The sequence below is a fragment of the Schistocerca cancellata genome, chromosome 4 (genome assembly GCF_023864275.1).
Source record: "Schistocerca cancellata isolate TAMUIC-IGC-003103 chromosome 4, iqSchCanc2.1, whole genome shotgun sequence".
Taxonomy (NCBI): domain Eukaryota; kingdom Metazoa; phylum Arthropoda; class Insecta; order Orthoptera; family Acrididae; genus Schistocerca; species Schistocerca cancellata.
Window position 1 is genome coordinate 329,442,252 of NC_064629.1, and position 20,979 is coordinate 329,463,230.

Here is a 20,979-nt window from a genome sequence, read left to right on the forward strand (position 1 = left end):
CTCTAAATACTACAGGAAATCACCACAACATGTAGTAAGTTGTTGTACCTCAGTTTATCCCCCCACCGTCCTCTTACTACTACTCCATTTTTCGATTGATAGCCTTATGTACACTCTTTCTTCACAACTATTAACAGCTACTAAACTCAACAACAAATCTGCAGCACAACAATTACCAAGGATCCAATGCAGAGTGACATTTTCCACATAGATTCTCATGCAAAGTGTCATTCACTTCTGAAGCTGGCTTAGGTGAAAGTTCAAAGGCAAGTGGCACCCACTTTTTGTCTACCTACATTTGCAAAACAAACAGCGAACTTAGATGTTTACAATAATGTCGAAACAAAAAAAATGCTGTATTATACTTGCGCGTTAAGGAAGTAGGCTCCATGGATTCTGGCTCGGAACTGCTTGTTTTTTCGCTGGTTTCTGCAAGAAAAAATGCCTTATAGGGCGATTGTGTCCTGTGGGTTGGCATATGAGTGCGAATCCAGGATGCCTTTTGTGTGTGTGTGTGTGTGTGTGTGTGTGTGTGTGTGTGTGTAGCTTCATTGTTAAACATTTACAGTTGTTAAACTTTATGAATAGTATATCCACCCAACAACTTTGTATACTGCATTGTACCTCATTTTGTAATAAAATTTCAGTATTTTAAAAAAGAGAAAAAAATACAGCCTAGATTGCCCACATATCATAATTCAGCCTGCAAATCTTGGAAAGGGGGGGGGGGGGAGGGGGAATGATAGTGAATGATACTTTACTTATTAACAAATACATACTGTAAGAACAACTGAACATTCGGTACTCAGCAATAAAACAACTTACACATTGCTCTGTATTATAAGCTTCCACTTACTATGTTTTAGAGGTTTTTTTTTATATATGTGATCACTATTATAGTATCCTGAGAATTGCAAGTTAACAAGTGAGCTCTACTTGCTGACTTGGAACTAAGGCAGAAATCTTTCCTGTCCTACTCAAAATCTCACTGGATTCTTAACCTGGAAAGGTATTCTGCTTTCACAGACAGTCTGACAGTGGCATGATGTCAAATTAAGATAGAGTAAAACTTTGTTTAATGTGTTGCAAAATACTACAGTTTTTGTATTACACTTAATTGTCTACATGATATTCACCTTTCTTTGTATTTGTACTGTCAGATTTTACTTCATGCAACCAGCCCAATACCCAGTTACAAAATAATACTTTTCAATGATGTCCCACCTGCACAAATGAAATTAATTTTGCTTAACATCTCTATACTATCAGATATTGTCACTGTTAAACTGAAACAGTCTTCAATGCTTTATGTCAATTTATACCAAAATTGGGTATATTTATTAACTATTTTAAACATCAATTGGCATGAAGAATTTTATGCACTATTAAAGCAATTTCGGATGTCTATAACAACATAGGTTTACAGTGGGAAGGAGATAATCTCTCGATCCGTTATGCATTTGTGGACTTCACCATCCATGTTAGTGTATGAAACATCATTTGTGCTGTCCCACATCACTTTGGAATTGGAATGAGTATTTCGAAATTGAGCTTCGGATAGACTGTTGTTATCATCACCACAATCTTTCTCGGTTTCTGATTGGATACTTATCTGTACACATCTGTGGGATTCTTTTCAGTCAACAACCATGTGATTCTTAGAAAATGTACTCTAAATAAGTTTTGGAATGCTATTATTGCAAGTTAGCATCCAGACTCTATAATGTGCTATTGTTAATTCTGAACTTTCTTACGAAGTTTGTAGTAGAAGTAATCCTGTATTTGAAATGTTTACAAATACTGCAACATCCAACTTTCAGGATAATCTTGCAACCACTGCATCTAAAGTGATTATTATAGTAATAGCAAGTAAGCTGCACGCTGAGGTGATGAAAGTCATAGGCCAGTGATATGTCCATATACAGTAGTATTGTGTGCCCAAGGCATGCAAGAGCAGAGCAATGATGGAGCTACCATTTGTACTGAAGTAATTCACTTTTCAAACATGATTATGAATGCACGATGGGAATTTACACACCAAATGTTAAGGAATCCAGTATTCCGAAATCCAACATGTTAAGAGGTGTGCCAAGAATACCAAATTTCAGGCATTGCCTATCACCACAGTGGTCAACAGCCTTCACTTAACCAACAGCAGTGACATTTGTGCAGAGTTGTCAGTGTTAACAGACACCCAACACAGCGTGAAATAACCACAGGAATCAATATAGGGATACAGTGGGTTTATCCATTCAAACATTGCGGTGAAATGTGGTGTTAGTGGGCTGTGACAGCAGATGACCTACGCGAGTGCCTATGCTAACAGCACAAGTCCCTATTTCAGCTGGTAAGAGCTCATGGTAGGATTAAAGTCTGGAGCCGATCACACAAAGCCATGAACCCAAGTTGTCAATGACACTGTACAAGATGGTGGTGGCTCCATAGAAGTGTGGCCCGTGTTTATGCGGAATTGACTAGGTCCTCTGGTCCATCTGAACTGATCATTGACGAAATGGGTCTGTTCAGCTACTTTGAGAGCATTTGTAGCCATTCATGGACTTCAAGTTCCCAAACAATGGAATTTTTATGGATGACAATGTATCATGTCACCAAGCCACAGTTGGTTGTGATTGGCTTGAGGAACATTCTGGATAATTTGAGCAAATCATGTAGTCACCCAGATTACCCGACATGAATCCCATCGAACATTTATGGGATGTAATTGGGACATGAGTTTGTGCACCAAATCCTGCACCACCAGCACCTGTGCAACTGATACCTGATGAGGCAGCATGGCTCAGTATTTCTGCAAGGGACTTCCAATGACCGAGTCCATGCCATGTCGAGATGCTGCACTGTGCTGGGCAGAAGGTGGTCTGACAATATGAGGAGGTATCTTATGACTTCTGTCTCCTCAGTGTATATAGTAGAAGGCATTTATTTAATAAGGCTAGATAAATTAGTCTACTAACTCAAGATGAAGATTGAAACCAGAAGTGTCCTATAATTGAAAAGTGAGAGTAGTTTTAGCCACACATTGCCAATGAGACCAGCACTATGTTGCTCAACAATTCTCAAAGATGATGAAATTGCAGTGTATTTCAACTACCACAAGTGTCAAAACCAGATTCGAAGAAGTGCACATTTTTCACCTCATAACTAGTGCACCATTACCTTCAGCCAAACAAGGAATGATAGATTAAAGAGTCAAGAGAAGATTTTATGTGATTTTTCAACCTTCAAGCGAATAGTATTAGCAAAAACACCACAGGAACGACATGCGAGATGAAGGGAATAAGCGAAATAAATGGGCACACCTGCTAACACCAATAGAGTCTATGGCCACTCCTACATAATTCATGACTGCCAAACTGAGAAAGGCAGTTCAAAATTTCGCTAGGAAAATAATGTACACCAGCAGCTCACTGTACAACCAACACTTACTAAAAACTGTGTATGTTATCTAAAAGTTAAACAATGGAAAATCCCAGCTGGATAGATTGCTACTCACCTTCTTGAGGAGATGAGTCCAGATAGGCACAAAAGGAAGACTGCTGAACATGTGAGCTTTCAGCCAAAATGTCTCTTTTGGCTGAAAGCTAAGTATTTAGTAGTCTTTTTGCTGCAATAGTCAGCAACTCAATCTCCCCTATATGGCGAGTAGCAATCTACCCTTTTTATAATGTTATGTAGATACCATATATTCAAAAAACTTCTTTATTAAGGTAACTCAATTTTAATGAACATGGCCATAGCTGTGGCTCTCCAAAGCTCCTGGAATTTGAACACATGAAACTAGCACAAATGGAAATGTCTTTCATTAAAATTCTAGCAGCTTTGGATACTGCAGCTGTGGCACTGTCAGAACATGATTCCTCTATAAATGTTTTTCTTTCCTTTTATATGTCATTACTGCCCATATCGGTTGGTAGCTTATGGTGTCAAAACGTAGTGACAAGATGCCCTTAAAAATTAATCAATTGTTGCTCCTACCTTTTTTCCTTCCTGGTAATATGAACCACAGGATTTGCCAAGGTCAGTATTATTACTGGTCACTAGCATTCCTGATGGAAAACACCAAATTGGACAATGCATTCATAGCTGGGCAATGCTAAATGACCTACAGAGCATGTTTCAGAAACATTTTAAAGATCTATTGTTTAAGTTGGGCCTCAATTCCCTAGGCAAGAACACTAAAAATTTTTAGGATTTCCACAAGCACTTTCTCAGAATAATTGTAAATCTGCAAGAATTGCCTTGAAGCTGGATTAACATTTGTCTATTTCTTAACTTCCAAAGAAATGGAATGAATTCATCCAAGAGTGTGTAAAGGCTTCTTAACAATGCTAAGGACAATCTCTCTATAAGTTGAATTAATGTTCCAATACCTCAACTCGCACATCTTTACATGATAGGCTAATATGCATCGTAACATCCTCTTCTCCCAGGAGAAACATGGGGAATGTGATTTAGTCTGCTTTATTTATTATTACTGAAAATGCACTCTATGTGCAAATACAAAACTGAGTCACATACTCTAGTTTTAATACTGACGTTAATCTGTTTCTGCCATTTTTTGCATGGTATCTTCCACAGTGTTCGTGGCACAGTTCACACATGTAGTCTTCAATCAGCTGGTGGAAATCTCATTTTGGCAGAACGTGTGGTGAAAAACACATGTTGCACATCATGAATTTCATAGCTTACCTGTTTCCAGTCTTCTCTCATTATGGCGCCAGTTGAATAGAAGTCAGTCCAGACTGATTTGTGTTTCTCTTTGAGTTCTGTGATTTTGTAGGCCTTCATATGTGGCAGTAGTATCTGCATTTTGATGTCTTCGATGAAGAAGGGTCCTTTCATGAAGATACAAGCCAGTCTTTAAGGCACTGTTTTCTTGCTGCCCAGAATTTATTTCCTAGTGTGGGATTTGACTCACACTAACATTAAGAGGTAATTGACTTTTACTTTTTCTCAGATTACATGGCTCCCCTAAGTTGCTATTGGTGCTATGAAGTTTTACATTATCACTGTCAAATTTATTGAGAGTTTTTGAAGTTTTGGGATGTTGAAATTGCTTTCATTGCTGCTGTTTTATTTCCGTACCACTTCTAATTGATTGTTTTCAAGAAACATTGTGTCTTATGGAGAGAGTTTACAACCTCTTCTGAGAATCATCTGTTTGGTTTTGCTGGGTTTATTTGTCAGCCACTTTCCAGAGCCCATGATGTGAACCTGTTTAGCACCTTTTGTAGCTGTTCTTTGCCTCCTGAACCTTTACACCTCATATTAACAGGCCATGTTTTTTTGAATTTGCTGTTAATACTGTGAAATGTTTTTCTGTAGTCTATAAAGACTGCAAAATTTTTTTCCTGGATATATTAGTCTCTCTTGGGCTTACTCTCTTATTCCGTTCATCACATGTAGGGCGTTCCTTTCATTTCTGACACGAAATTAGTTTTCTGGTAGTTGGGCATGTACTTCACAGTAAATCTCCTGGTTAATATTGCCAAGAAAATTTTGAAAGATGTTTTTTCACGAGCTATGCGCTCAGTACAAGTGCAGGCTGCAATTTTCTCCTTTCCCTTTGGAAAGGATTTTCATCTTTGATGCTGTCCATTCCTCTGGTATTTCTCCTGTGCTCATGCATTTCATGAATACATTACTTCCATCGAGTAGTCTTCTGTCATGACAGGATTTTTTTGAAGTGTTCTGTATATATGCTCTCTGATCCTGAAGCCTTTTGTCATTTGCCTTTGTTTTTGCTTGGATATTCACTGTCTTGTTATATGGGTGTAGCTGTCTTTAGTTTTCTTTGTACTGTTTTCAGAGACTGTTTCCTTGTGTAGGAGGTTCCATATGGATTCAAGTGTTATTAAAATTCAACATATTTTTCCCTTCATCTGCATATTGGAAGTCCTCTGCCAGTACAGGGCTCTGAATCATAGCATGTAAAATGATGAGGTTTAAGGTAACAATGTCAGTGTAAAAGGAGCAGTAAGCTGTAACCAAGTTTAGAATTCAAACAGTTCATCCACACATCAAGTACCCCTCTTTCAGTAGGGCAAAGTCAGACCACATAAGCACTTTGACATCTGCAACAACCCATTTTTTGCCGTCATCAATTGCACGCCATACAGTCCTGACTTAACCCCATCCAATTTTCATCTGTTTCTAAAACTTAAACAACATCTTTGAGAACTCCGCAGTACACACAGACACGAGTCTGTGAATATGTTGAAATCAAACATTCTACAATGACAGTAGCGACAAACTGTTCTCTAATTGCAAAATGTGTTAGTCACCATGTTGACCATCTCGAGAAATAAATATGTAGACAAACAGAATAAAGTGGTAGATTGTTGATGATAGAAGCTTTATGAGATTTCGTGTAAAGAATTCAGAGGCTTTAATTTTCAGTACACCCTTTTAAGTACAAAACAAAGTATTGCCCTATGAGAGAGACAGACACTGAATGAAACGTGTTTGGCAGTCACGAGTAGTGTGACAAATTTTAAACGACTACCGTAGCAGGGTATTGTCAAACATTCTTTCAAAAAATCCAAAGAAATTTGGTCATATGTAAAGGCTGATAGTGGCACCAAATTTAGTGTCCATCAGTCTTTGAGAAGGCAAGAGATGAAATTTAAAGTGGCAAAGCAAAAGCAGAAATGCTAAACTCTGTTTTCAAATGTTCCTTTACAAAGGAAAATCCAGGAGTACTGTGCCAATTTAATTCTCGTACCACTGAGAAGATGAGTGAAATAGATACACTATGTGATCAAAAATATCTGGTCACCTGGCTGAAAATGACTTATAAGTTCGTGGCACCCTCCATAGGTAATGCTGGAATTCGACATGGTGTTGGCCCACCCTTAGCCTTTATGACAGCTTCCACTCTCGCAGCTTACGTTCAACCAGGTGCTGGAAGCTTTCTTGGGGAATGGCAACCCATTCTTCACAGAGTGCTGCAGTGAGGAGAGGTATCCATGTTGGTTGGTGAAGCCTGGCATGAAGTTGGCATTACAGAACATCCCAAAGGTCTTCTATAGGATTCAGGTCAGGACTCTGTGCAGGCCAGTCCATTACAGGGATGTTATTGTCTTAGAACCATTCCACCACAGGCTGTGCAGTAGGAACAGGTGTTCAATCATGTTTGAAGATGCAATCTCCATCCTAGAATTGCTCTTCAAGAGTGGGAAGCAAGAAAGTGCTTAAAACATCAATGTAGGCCGGGGCTGTGATAGTGCCATGCAAAACAACAAGGGGTGCAAGCCTCCCTTCATGGAAAACATGACCACACAATAACACCACTACCTCCTAATTTTATTGTTAGCACTACACATGCTGGCAGAGGACATTCACTGGCTATTTGCCAAACCCACCACCCTGCCATCTGATCGCCACATTGTGTACCGTGATTCGTTACTCCACACAACGTTTTTCCACTGTTCAATTTCCCCATGTTTACACTCCTTACACCATGTGAGGCATCGTTTGGCATTTGCTGGTGTGATGTGTGGCTAATGAGCAGCCACTTTACCATGAAATCCAGGTTTTCTCACCTCCCACCTGAGTTTCATAGTACTTGCAGTGGATCCTGATACAGTTTGGAATTCCTGTGTAACGGTCTGCCTATTACACATTACGACCCTCTTCAACTGTTGGCGGTCTCTGTCAGTCAACAGACAAGGTCGGCCTGTACACTTTTATGATGTATGTGACCCTTCATGTTTCCACTTCACTATCACATTTGAACAGTGGACCTAGGATTGTTTACAAATGTTGAAATCTCACATACAGATGTATGACCCAAGTGACTCACAATCACCTGACCACATTTGAGGTCAATGAGTTCTGCAGAGTGCCCCATTTTGCTCTCATGATGTCTAGTGACTACTGAGGTCACTGACATGGAGTACCTGGCAGCACACTGCACCTAATATGAAAAAAAATACGTTTTGAGCGTGTCTGGATACTTTTGATCACATAGTGTATTATTCTCAATGGTGTTCAGAAACAGCAGAGATCATTAAAACTCAGCAATTCCATCAGGCCATGGGGATTTATCAGAATCTATACCCAATACGTAGCCAAGTCAGCTCCTCTGTTAACTATAATCTATCAGAGATAAGTTGGGAATGGGGGGAGGGGGAGAAAAAAAAATTAAGTGCCCAGTAACTGGGAGAAAGCAAAGGTCATGCCTATCTACAAAAAGGTCAGCAGAAATGATCCATGATACTACCATCCAATAACCTTGACATCCATTTGTTGCAGAAGCTTAGAACATATTCTGAGCCAACCAGCACAGATACTGAAACCTTTGATCTATGAAACCCAACTATCACGTTTCTCTCATGGCATTCTTGAACGTTTGGATCAAGAATGTCAGGTAGATGTAGTCTTTCTTGAGTTCCCAAAAGCATTTGATTCCGTACCACATTTGTGCTGACCATAAAAATTTAATCTTATGGGGTACGAGGCAAAATTTGTGACTGGTCTAAGAATTTCTTGGTAGGTAGGGCACAGCATATTACCTTGGACTCGTCAACAGATGAAGTAACTTTGGGTGTAGCCCAGGCAGTGCCACAACTCTCTCTCTCTCTCTCTCTCTCTCTCTCTCTCTCTCTCTCTCTCTCTCTCTCTCTCTCTTTTCATTTTGTATATTAATGACTGTGTGGGCAATATTAATAGTGATCACAGACTCTTGCTGATTCAGTTATCTGTCATGAAGTACTGTCTGAAAGATTCTGCACAAGAATTCAGTCCAACTTTGAAAAAGATTTCAAAGTGGTGCAAAGATTGTGAACTTAGCTCCAATGTTCAGGAAAATGAAATTTTTTTTTTAGTTCACAAAATCAGAGAAACATTATCCAATGAATCTGCGAGTCAGTTGGAATCTGTGAACCCGTACAAATACCCATGTTTAATGCTTATAGGGAGAGGACACCTACTTGTCATCACCTAATTCATCCAAATTCATGGTACATGTAGAATGTGGTGAGACATGAAAGTTCCCAAGTGGGAACCTCAGATGGTCAACCATTTAGGAAATTACAGGAATTTTGATACTGATCTATCACCAAGTGCATCTATCAATTGTTCCTGGACAATGTGTTTAGGAAGCGCAGTGTAGCTCGGCAGTAAGAGATCGGATTCTCATCGAGTTGCAGGTTTGACTGCCAGGTGGCGAATATTTTTGTGCTCCTTGGCAATGCATACAGTACTGACATTACTAACCACATCATCATCATATAGATTAATTTATCTAAGCACAAAAAGTATAGGCATAGGATGAAATGCGGGACAGCAAACATTTAAAAAGGGATTGTAGTTAACGCATACATAGGAACATTGTGTATGTAAACCTATATTTCCATTCTTTTGCAATTTATCAATTACGTGTACTGGGGTGTTATTCATCAAACAAACAGGGGAAGCAATAATTTTGACCACATCTTGCGCACGTTGTAAATGCCGCCTTTTTTCAGTGACATGCTTTTTTAATGTCACCGTAGAAAAAAACTTGATTGACATTCTGAATGCTAGGATAGCTGGTGATGCATAATGGAATGTAGTCTGATGCAAGCTTTTCAGGAAGTGATTTCTTCTCCTTTCTTGATGAGGTAAGTGCAGTTTTGACATTTTTTATTTGATTTTTTACCTGACAACAAAAATATACATTGCATGGTTGCACTAGTGGCGTACATTTTGGTAGTGGTGGGGGGTGGGGGGGGGAATTTTTTTGATACTGCGCGTTGGCAATCCATCTTCTTGGAACAGTTAGTCATACATTTAAAGACTTACGTCCCATGCTGATGATGTGCACATAGAAATACAAAACAACCTATATGATGTGGCAGTTAATTGTGACATCAGTAGTGTATGCACTGCCAAAGAGCACAAAAATATTTGCCACTAGGTGGAGTCAAACCTGCTACCCTTTGAATACATATTCATTCTCTTACCAATGAGAGAAACTCAACTTTATGAACACATTGTCCAGGAACAATTGATAAGGTGCACATGGTGATGGATCCGTATCAAAATTCATTTTATTTCCTGAACACTTGGCCATCTGGAGTTTCCACTTGTGGCACTTTCTTGTTTCACCATACCCTACATGTACCATAAATTTGGGTGGAGACGAGTAAGCATCCTCTCCTTGTTAGTAGGGACATGAACTGGGACTATCACATTGACCCAGTCATGAGTGAAGCAGCTAGCAGACTGCTGTTTATTAGTAGAATACTAGGGAAATGCAAGCTGTCTATAAAGAGACTGCTTACAAACCACTCATGCAACTTATCCTGGAGTACTGCTGTAGTGTGCGACCTGGACCAAATACAACTAACAAGAGAGATTAAACACGTACAGAGAAAGGCAGCACGAATAAATGGTTTCACATTTATCTGGCCCAAGGGAGAAGGTCACTGGCACTGAAAGAACTAAACTGGCAGATTCTAGAAGACGGACAGAAATTATCCTAAGAAAGCCACTTACAAAGTCTCAAGAACTGGGTTTATTTGACTGCAGGAAGATACTACAAAAGCCTCTAGATATTGCTCCCACAGGGATCCATACATGGAGGCATTTAAACTATCATTCTCCCTGTGCTCCATACATGAATGGAATAAGAAAGAGCCATAACTAAGGGTAGATGTATAATGGTGGTTGATAACTGATGATTACATTCGAAAATAGTTGTGACTGGTAATGTTTTCTTGTTGGTGCTACAGCTAATGTCTGGACTGCTTGCTCATTTATTGCCTCTATGCCTTCTCATTTTTAACATGAGGTCTACTGGGCTTTTTCAGCTGGCTGCCACATATATTACCATGTCAGGTTAGCTGACATGCGAATGTAGTCTTAATGTTTTCAGGATCAGTTCTGTTTTAATGTTTGGTTTGTCTATCCTTGCACTTACATCACCTTCAAGGATTACTCTAGTTGACCTTCGCTTGTGTTAGCACAATGTGATTATAATTATAAGTTAAACTTCAAAACACTGTAGAAATAACACCACTGGTCAGAATGACATCAAACTGCAATGGAATATTATCGAAGAAGGAGGAAAACATATAGCAGATGAAAAGAATAGTGTGAAAATAGATCATCAGATGGCACTGTATGTGTCAGAATACATAAATGTTAACACCTGCCATGTGCATGACCCACTGAAGTTAGTATAAACACTCCGGGTACATGGCTTTTCCTCATTTCGCATCTGCAATGTTTACCATGAATGTCTAAATGCAGGATCACGCTCTTCTTGTGAAGTTTTATTACAAGACTGATGACTGTGCATATGTCACTCTGCTGACAAAGACACTGAAGGGTTTAAAAGAAGGCATTAGTCCAATGACTGTCATGGTTCTGGTGAAAATGATTCAGAAATTTGAGAAGACTGGTTCTTTTGGTGTGCAACCTGGTAGAGGGAGAAACAAATTGATCTGACATCAGTGGCAGAAGTAGCCACAGCAAAGCACGAGGAGATGAGTGGAGGTGTGCAAAGATGTAGTGCATGGAGAATGAGCATGGTGCATAAAATCCTATGAAACATCCTTCTTTGCTATCCATTCAAAATTACTGATGTGCAGAAGTTGCTTCCTGTAGACCTGCCAGCAAGAGATACCTTTGCTTTAGAATTTCTTTCTCGCATGGTAGTGGACAATGATTGCCCGTGGAAGATTTTGTGGAGAGAAGGAGCCACTTCCACACGCAAATCAACCAGTACCACTTCATCCTGAAAAGGTCACTGTGTGGTGTGGGTTTACGGCATCATTTATCATAGGGCCCCATTTTTTTGTAGATACAGGTGCTTCTGGTCCCGTTACCTATACTGCCACTGGTAAGCACTATGAGTTTTGTGCAACCATGTCATTCCAGCTCTCTAACAATGTGGATGTGATCATTTTTATGCAAGATGGCGCACATCTGCACATAGAAAATCCAGTTAAGCAGCTGCTGAAGCACCATTTTGGAAATGCTTGAATTATCAACCGCCATTTCCCTACAGCCTGGCCGTCCCTATCACCTGATCTTAATCCTTGTGACTTTTGGCTGTGGGGCTGCCTGAAAGACATTGTGTTCAGCATTTCAATTGCAAACTTAACTGCACTGAAGGCATGCATTGTGCAACATATTCTGAACATGATCCCGGAAACACTTCGATCAGTTGTGGAACCAGCTGTTTCTCAATTTCAACTTGGTGCAGAACATGGTGGACAGCATACTGAACATGTTTTGCTCCAGTCACTTGGAAATTAATAATCTGATTTGATTTTGATTTATGCTTTGTATGCAGTTTTTGGCCTGAGGACAATTAAACACAGATTTTTTCCATCCAATGTGATATGACCTTGCCGTGGTGGATGGGCTTATGTAACTAACAGTATCGCAACTATACACCCATGCACTCTGAGTAGTACAGTTTGTTTAACATCAAACATACACCTTAGGCATTGTTGTATGACCATTTGTCATATGTTGTTGACTATATTAGATCATTCTACATTTTGTAACTATTTATTTTTCTTCTGTCATATATTTTCCCTCCTTCTCCGATAATATTCCATTACAATTGGACATAATTCTGACCAATGATGCTATTTCTACAGCAGTCAAAGTTTAACTGTAATTATAATCACCCTGTACTTCTGTTATTCTTTTGATTTCATCTTCTGCCTCCATCTACGGTTTAGCATGTATGTCTATTATTGCGATGTGACTTGTTTTAAAAATATTGAAGTTTTTATATCTTATTGCTTCCTTTATTAATAACAGGAATGGTTTGAAGAAGATGGGAACTACTATTGCTAGTCTGCATATAGTTTTTCATGCAAGAAAGCATACTTTTCTGTTAAAAAGGTTTCTGTGATGACTTTGGCATCTTACATTGCTGGAAGATTATGTAACTACTAATATACCATAAATACTTGAACATTGAGTTTTAGTTTTAAATTGCACTGGAAGTATATAGATAAAATACATTAACGAAAGATAATACACTATTATTGACAAATTTCTATCAAAAACCTATCACTGAAAACTCACAACAATGCAAGTTTGTAATAAACAAACTTTTACCGTAAGCACCAGTAAGTGACTATGCCAAATCCTCCTTTTACAGAAACCGTATTAAATTTTATAACCAATATTTAACCACAAAAGAGGAAACATCTACTCTAGAGAGGGGTAGGCACACTAGTTGGCAAGATTTTGTAAACTGGAAAGAAATTATGCAAGTGTCATTATTCAGTGTTGTATGCTCTATTGACTAACTAAACGAATCATTCCCTCTGTCACCTATGAATGAAGTATCAACTATCCCCCCTATAAATGAATTATCCCCTATAGAAAACCGGAAGATGTAGTAAACAAATACGAGGCACTTACAGAATTTGTTGTGGCTAGTGAAAAATTTATGTTGGACCAAGACTAACCCATATTTCCTCCAACTGCTTTCCGTGGAGATCTCAGGTGAAGAGACCTGTGACAATGATTCAGTTCTGAAGGCTCACTCAGATAGCCTGATGGGTAAGATTACTTCTCAAAGTGCAGGAAATTTGAGGTTTACTAATACTTGCAGTCTGGCACAAATTTCCCTTACATACAACTGTTTATAATGTAAGGACTGATCTATATTTGCTGTTAATTTCATTACATCTTCATTGATTTTGTCCTTAAAATCCATTCATTTCATTTTGTTTCATTAAATCTAATTCAAATGAAGGATCTGGTGTCAATGAATGCATTCTAGTGATTCTGGTATAAAAACCTACCACAGAATGTGTGTTCAAGGAGTCAGCTTTCAAGCCACCTACCTAAAGATTCGTAAGTGCTGTGACTTCAATGAAATCCAATTAAAATCTTGACAATGTACTTAATGACCCTGAAGGTCTAGTAATGCTCTTGGAAACTGAAATACTGGCTTCTTTTGCACATGCTGATAGGGTCTGTTTAAAAATAAATTTTAGATGGTAGTCACGATAGTCTGCCATGTGAAATGACAATGTTGCTAGCCAGTACATTGTCCTGAATCATCAATAGATCATTTTTCCTTACCCTAAAAAATGCTAACCCCTAAAATATGATCCATTAATTATTCAGTTAATAATGACTGGCAGTAAGTAAGTCTAGAACAGCACAGTATCAAACTAGATATGAAATGGTGACTCTGTATCTACACTCTAAGTATCAGGTTAGAGCAGGTTTCTTCTCACTTACTGATTGATGGATTGAGGGAGAAATGACTGGTTCTGTATCTTTGCATGAGCAGTTTCACTGTCACAATGGAGGCAATATGCAGATTGATTGGAAGTGTTTGTAAGTTCTCTACTACATTTAATGTAAGCTCTCTCTCATCAACTAACAAATCAAAGCTACCCATCACTACACAAATGACCCTCAGCCTGCCATTTGCTTTACCTACAGCTTAACATCTTGCCAAATATACTTCATACTCCCAGATAATACTGCAAGTATGCACCAATTGCAAATGTAAAAATGTGCACTTCACAAAACACATGAACATGGCTATTTTATTGGTAAGTCACAATTGGCGTCAATAAACTTGTGCAAATACATGTATTTAGCAATTTGTGGAGATACAAAATGGAAATATCACACATGTTGAATCACAAGTAAGCAGTCGGTAGATTTATGTTCATTGGTAAGATGATATGATTGACTGCTTACTGAGTTTCAAGATCAAGTACCTTGTGTGTAATCTAGGATTATTCAGTCTCTAACATGTTGCTGCTGTAGTGACTGCAAGGCAAGACTAAACTAAGTACAAGCAACACAGAGACATTTAAGTAGCCATTTTGCCCCCACACTCCATATGTGAATGAAATGGGAATAAACCATAATATTTGATACAATGGGAAGCATACTCCATCATGCCTTTTACAGCAGTTTTTCAAGTATGAAAGACTCCAACTCTAGGAACCTAGTCCAAAACTGCTACATTTTATCACTTGATGATGTGCTCAACTTTGAGTTTTTTATGTTAAAGTGTAATAACTAATATGTCCATAAATCATACACACAATCATTCTGTCTGGAGAACAGTAACAAAATTATCTACGAATACATTATAGAAGTAACTATGATTTCCGTAAGAGACACTGCAACACTACATGCTACCATTTCATCATTAACCATAATAACCCTATTACAATAATATCAATAACAACCATCATAACTTTCATACACATTTATTATCTCACAACTGCTTTCATTCCAAATGTCTTTGTAAAATATCCTCACAGAGTTGTGTCAATATCACCATTTAAGAAATAAATTACTTTCAGTAACACTTAAGGTAAATTCTGGAACGTGATTATTATGGGCACTACACTGACTGGCTAGCACAAGCACAGCGAGCAGCAGAAGCAAGCAACATGGCATGCTGTGTACATTAGGCAGTCAACATGTTTTATTTAACAGTCACTTTTCAGAATTATAGTTTAAAGTTATCTAAGGCAACTAGACTTCTGAAGATATGGTACTGGCACAACCTCACGAACATTTCTTACAAAGACTGCTGGCAGTGTGACCCTATGTTCTTTTGAACAAACCTGCCACTACATAATGAACATATATTAATACAGCTGGAGTGGTTCTTACTAATATAAACAATAACCAGCTGTGTAGCTCACTACAATTGAGGTTTTTGCCATATTACACTTAATTTGGATCATACTTTAAATTGTGTCTATAACCGTGAATCAAAATGTGAAGCTGAAAATCTAGTATCAGTCTGGAAATATTCAAGCCAGTGGAAAACCTGGCTGGGTATCTACACATATTACTAAATTAAAGCATCCCACTATGTTTTTCTTTCTGTATGTGAAAGCTAAACTTGGGAACTGCTGCTGGGATTTTGATATGGTTTTCACTAATAAACTGAGTTACAAGGATGATTTATGTATGTAATTTATCACCCCTAAGCCAGACATGCCCATGTGTGGGCAGGCCACTTGTGCCATGTAACACGAAGCATACATGACCAGTATCTACATGCTTGGTGGTTTCTGTTGAAGTATCATTTAGACCATGGTCCAAAGCATGTTTCTGCACCTTAACTTTCATGTCCTAATGCTGAAGAATCCTCAGTGGTTACAAGGCTGTAGGCAGTTAAGTTCAGCCACCTCTGCTTAATTTTTATATTGGGTTGGTGAATAGTTTGTAGTATTTTTTTCCATAAGTTTAATAAACACAACAGATATACATAACAGGTTCTTTAGTTATCAGTAATATATTCTCCTTCGCTATTTAGAACAGCCTGCCAACACTGGGATAACTTTTCAGTTGAAATCATGTGATTTTGAGGGGAAGAACTAATCTGGTCGTATTTGGAGAGCATCTCATCTGGACAAATGTACCTTGAAGGCTGTTAAATAGAGAGTGGAAAAGGTGGAAATCTGAGGGTGCAAGGACAGGTGAAGAAGGTATGTGTGAAACTACTTCCCAACCCAACTCCTGCATAGTATTTTTTGTCAGTCTAGCAGAATGTGGGTGGGTATCATGGTGGAGTAGCTCACTTCATGCAGTGTTCCTGGTCATCTTCCTCCGATTATATCTGCAAGATGTCTCAGTTGTTGAAAAACGTCAGCAGTCGTAGTTACACTGGTTGTCTTCCTCTGATCATATCTGCAATGACATTGTTGATTAATGTGTTCAAATGATCTTCACGAAAACCCAAAGCTCTAGCTAAATATGGAGAGTCCCTACTATCGAAACTAGCCTCTTTAAAATCAGGAAACTATTTTCATGCCATGCTCTGTCCAATAGCACTATCCTCATACAAGGTGCAATGTTTCTGGCTGCCTCCACTGCTGTCACTCCCTCTCCTGAATTCAAACAAAAGAATATGTTGGAAATGTTCCAATTTCTCCACTTTAGACTCCCTTTTCTACTGCCCACAGTTCCATTCACAATCTCAAAATGGCAATATATGTACTCAATTTGCAATATTGAACTACAAATGAAAATGACAATTGTCAAACCCCCAGCAATTGGAATACCACATGCAAGACAGAAATGCTATGACATTGTGCACCAACCTAATAGAGAACCATGATCTGTCTTTGCTCATGACATCATTCAACTGCTGGAGTTTTTGCATCAGTTGCTGCCATTTGCTTTAGTTACCAGCACAAAACACAACCTGTTTAACGCAATCCTTCACCTTTAGTGTTAAAGTAGTTTGAATGTTTTGAATTTTTATGGCCCCTCTACATCCTAGTATAGTAATGTTAGGCTCTGGAAAAAAAAAACTGTACTACAGGAGAATGGAATTTGACAATTGCTTGCCCCCAGCACATATACTGCTACCACTTATGTATTTGTGTTGTCCACATGGCAATCTCTCAATCTGTAAGTCAAGTATTGATGCTTCTGTTACTAGCTCCTAAGTAAACTTTAGGTTACATGCAAGGTATTTCGTATTGTCGTGCCATGTAAATGGCAGGCCTAAGTCTTAAACAATATTCACACACGAAGACACGTGCAGAAAAATGGGCTAACCCTTAAAAGAAGAAACTTATTTCTAAGTGTTGTCATCTGTTGTTGAGTACGGGATCTATCAAAGCTGACAATGGTCTCACCTGTAAATATCACTTAGGGGTGAGACCAATGTCAATTTTGATAGTTCCCATAACCAGCAACAGATGACAACACTTATCTCTGAGCTTTTACTTTTGAGGGTTAGTCTGTTTTTCCACACATGTCTTCCCATTCACACAGCTTTCTTGTTAGTTTCAACACTATGTCAATACCGAGTCTCCTCTGTAGTCTGTTTACATTATTAGTGACTTTTTGCATATGGGAGAAAAGTTGTCATTTAAGTGGTTCTTTTTCACCTTCTAATATTTTAGGGTGTAACACACACGGCTTTTCTCTTGTAGAGAAGCTATTTATTATTGCTATCAATTCTTAAATGATTGATATCTTCATTGAAGTACTGCAGTACATAGTTTTTATGCCTGGACTACCTGTGTTTTAATCACTCCTCTTTTCTACTTGGAACAGTGAGTGAAATGTTTGTGAGGTCATTTATCCACCTGAATAGGCTTTCTTGGCCTTCTGTAGACCACTTCTCTGTTTTACACAGAGAGCATCAAAGAATTAATAACATGAATAAAAACAGTCCCAGTGTTAACTTGACACAGTGTTTAAACTGGGAAGAAGAAGAAGAAGAAGAAGAAGAAGAAGAAGAAGAAGGAGGAGGAGGAGGAGGAGGAGGAGGAGGAGGTGGTACATGAATAGAGCTGCACTCTACGAAAACTGTGGTTCAATAATGTTGGTATCATTGTTAGGGAAATGAACATGAATGTAAGAGAGAACTGGGAGCCCACAACTTCTGTTTTCTTTGCACATAATTAGAACCACACATCAAAGAGTGATAGCCCATTATGCATTTTAAATCCTTAAGGAATATAAATTGCATTTTAAAAGTGATAAAAATTTGTTGATCACACAACTTCTGCACTCTTATGCAACCAAAGCAATTACTTTTGATGGAGGAGTTTACACACAGAAACACTAAAGACTGTGTAATAACTGACATTATTAAGTACTCAAAAGTTCACTATGATCAAAAGCAAGAGCTTTCCATTACTGATAAATGCAAAAGTTGTTTACAACCAACAAACATGTTTTATGTAAGTTCGATTAAGTATTGAAGCAAAGTTTGACACCTACATCTGCACGACTACTTCGCAATTAATAAGTAAGTGGCTACCTGAGTGTTCACTGAACCACTTTCAAGCTATTTCTCTACCCTTCCGCACAAACAGCACCCTGAAAAAATGAATACTTTAATCTTTCGATGCAAGCTCTGTTTCTCTCATTTCACTGTGATGTTCACTACTTCTTATGTAGTTAGGTGCAAACAAAATATTTTCACACTGTGACGAGAAAGTTGGTAACCAAGATTTCATGAGAAGGTGGTGCCACAGTTAAAAATTGCCTTTGTTTTAAAGGCTGCCACCCAAATTAGTGTATCATATTCATGGCACACACTGATGTACTCTGTCAATCCCCTCTGATCTGGATCCCACACTGCACAGCAGTACTACAGGGGAGTGTAGACAAGCCTAGTGTAACAAGTCTCTCTAGCAGACCTGTTGCGTTTTCTAACTGTTCTGTCAATAAATCTCAGCCTTTGGTCTGCTTTCCCACAACATTACCTTTGTGACAGTTCCAATTAAATTCATTTGCGACTGTAATCCCTAACTGTTTAATCGAATCTACAGCCTTTAGATTTGTGTAGTTTATCATGTAACCAAAATTCCCTTTAGCACTCACGTGGAGGACTTTGCACTTTTAGTTGCTTAGAGTGAATTATTTAGAGTCAATATAGTTTTGTTTTGCCCTTTTGTTAATTTCTCTTTTTTTTTAGGACATTCCTTTTGCTATTGTTATAGGAGAAATCTGTACTTTCTTCATTTATTCTTACTACAACACCCCTCTATTTAACATCACCAATTTTCAAATAAAACCTGACTTCAACATGGACTATTGAAGATTTGCTATAAATACGGTCTATTTTCAAGTAAAAGACAAGAGTATAACTATATGTAACAGAAATATGCCATAGGTTACATGGCCCTTTATATCTTCTCACTCAGTTTCTACATGGTTCACCACTTCCAGTTTCTAGAGAAATCTAGCAATAAACTTACCACATACATAAACAAAGTGATCGATATGAGGTTGCACACTATAGGTACGCAACACACTTAATATACAGGTAATGCAGGTATGACCTTAATTGGCCCATGCTACTACAAAACTACCATAGTCTAGGCTTGCTTATGATAGTATACAGTATCCTATGGTAGTTTTATAGATCTATGCATGAATGTATGACCACTGCAATGGATCTTTGTCTTCTTTTTGCCACAGCAAGACCGTTCAAAATTCCTTGCCAATTTAGTCAAATGTACTTGGTGACTACTGAAAGAAGCATTGACGCCGAACTGAAATAGCACTAACAATTGTCTGGGCAGCACAGATGAAGAAGCAGTACCAGATATCTCACTGATCTCAGCAAACCGTAAAGTTCTATGCTCCAGCACCACAGTTTTTTAAAGAAGCACTCGTTATTACACTGGCGTGTACGAAGGAGCCACAGGAATACAAGAGCATGAATACTTCCAACAAAGAAGGTTAGTGAAGTTAAGTAGTTGTGGGCCTTAGTGCTAAATAAACACACTATCAACTTGTCCGATGTACAAGACTCTGTGACTAGGCAATCACAGGCAGTACAGAGATTCCACACAGAATTTAAACCTAAACCACCATCTCTATTTATAAGGTTACTTGCTAATTTAATTTCAACTGCTTCCTTGATAACACTATTTCAGTAACTGTAAGTGCATGCCAGAATCTCCATGTCATTATATTCCATTGGATGACCGGTGCCAAGACAATGTTCTGCAGTGGTGGAGTTGCTTGGCTATTTTAAGCATGTGTGACACTTATGCTCAGTGCACTGGTCCTCTCCTCAATACTGACAGTCTGACCAATTTATGCCATGCCAGAACGGCAAGGAATACGGTAGAAACCCACCTTATGCAAAGCAGAAACATCCTTTAAAAACCTAGAAGGATCCTGAGCTTAGGTAGTGGTCAAAAAACATGTTTCGCATCATATTTCCACAAAATATGACCAATCCTGTTTGACGTACCCTCTGTGTAAGGCACTGTCAGCCTCCTGAGCTTGTTTCAGTTTCAAAATACTAACATCATCTATAGAGCCTCTCATGATGTCCCTAGCTTTAGGGGACTCAATGTTAGGCATAAGAACTTGCTACGACCACAGCCCAATGCCTATGCAATAATCACTAAGGATCCCACAAAATTTTACTTATAATTTATGTCAATACTGTACTGGATTTGAAGCTTTTAAGAGGATTTAAATATATTCACGACATGTTATCATAAGAATGGCACAAATTGTTTGCAATAA

At 38.4% G+C, this 20,979-nt stretch overlaps 1 protein-coding gene across 3 annotated transcripts in view; it reads right to left on the reverse strand.

Moving 5' to 3' along the window:
- The window catches only part of LOC126183360 (ELAV-like protein 1), a 226,918-nt gene that overhangs the window by 9,387 nt on the left and 196,552 nt on the right, over nucleotides 1-20,979 (reverse strand). For all 3 annotated transcript variants that reach the window (XM_049925280.1, XM_049925278.1, XM_049925279.1), the window contains exon 5: nucleotides 370-429. In XM_049925280.1, coding sequence (XP_049781237.1) covers nucleotides 370-429 — 60 coding nt within the window. The remainder of the gene's footprint in view (nucleotides 1-369; nucleotides 430-20,979) is intronic.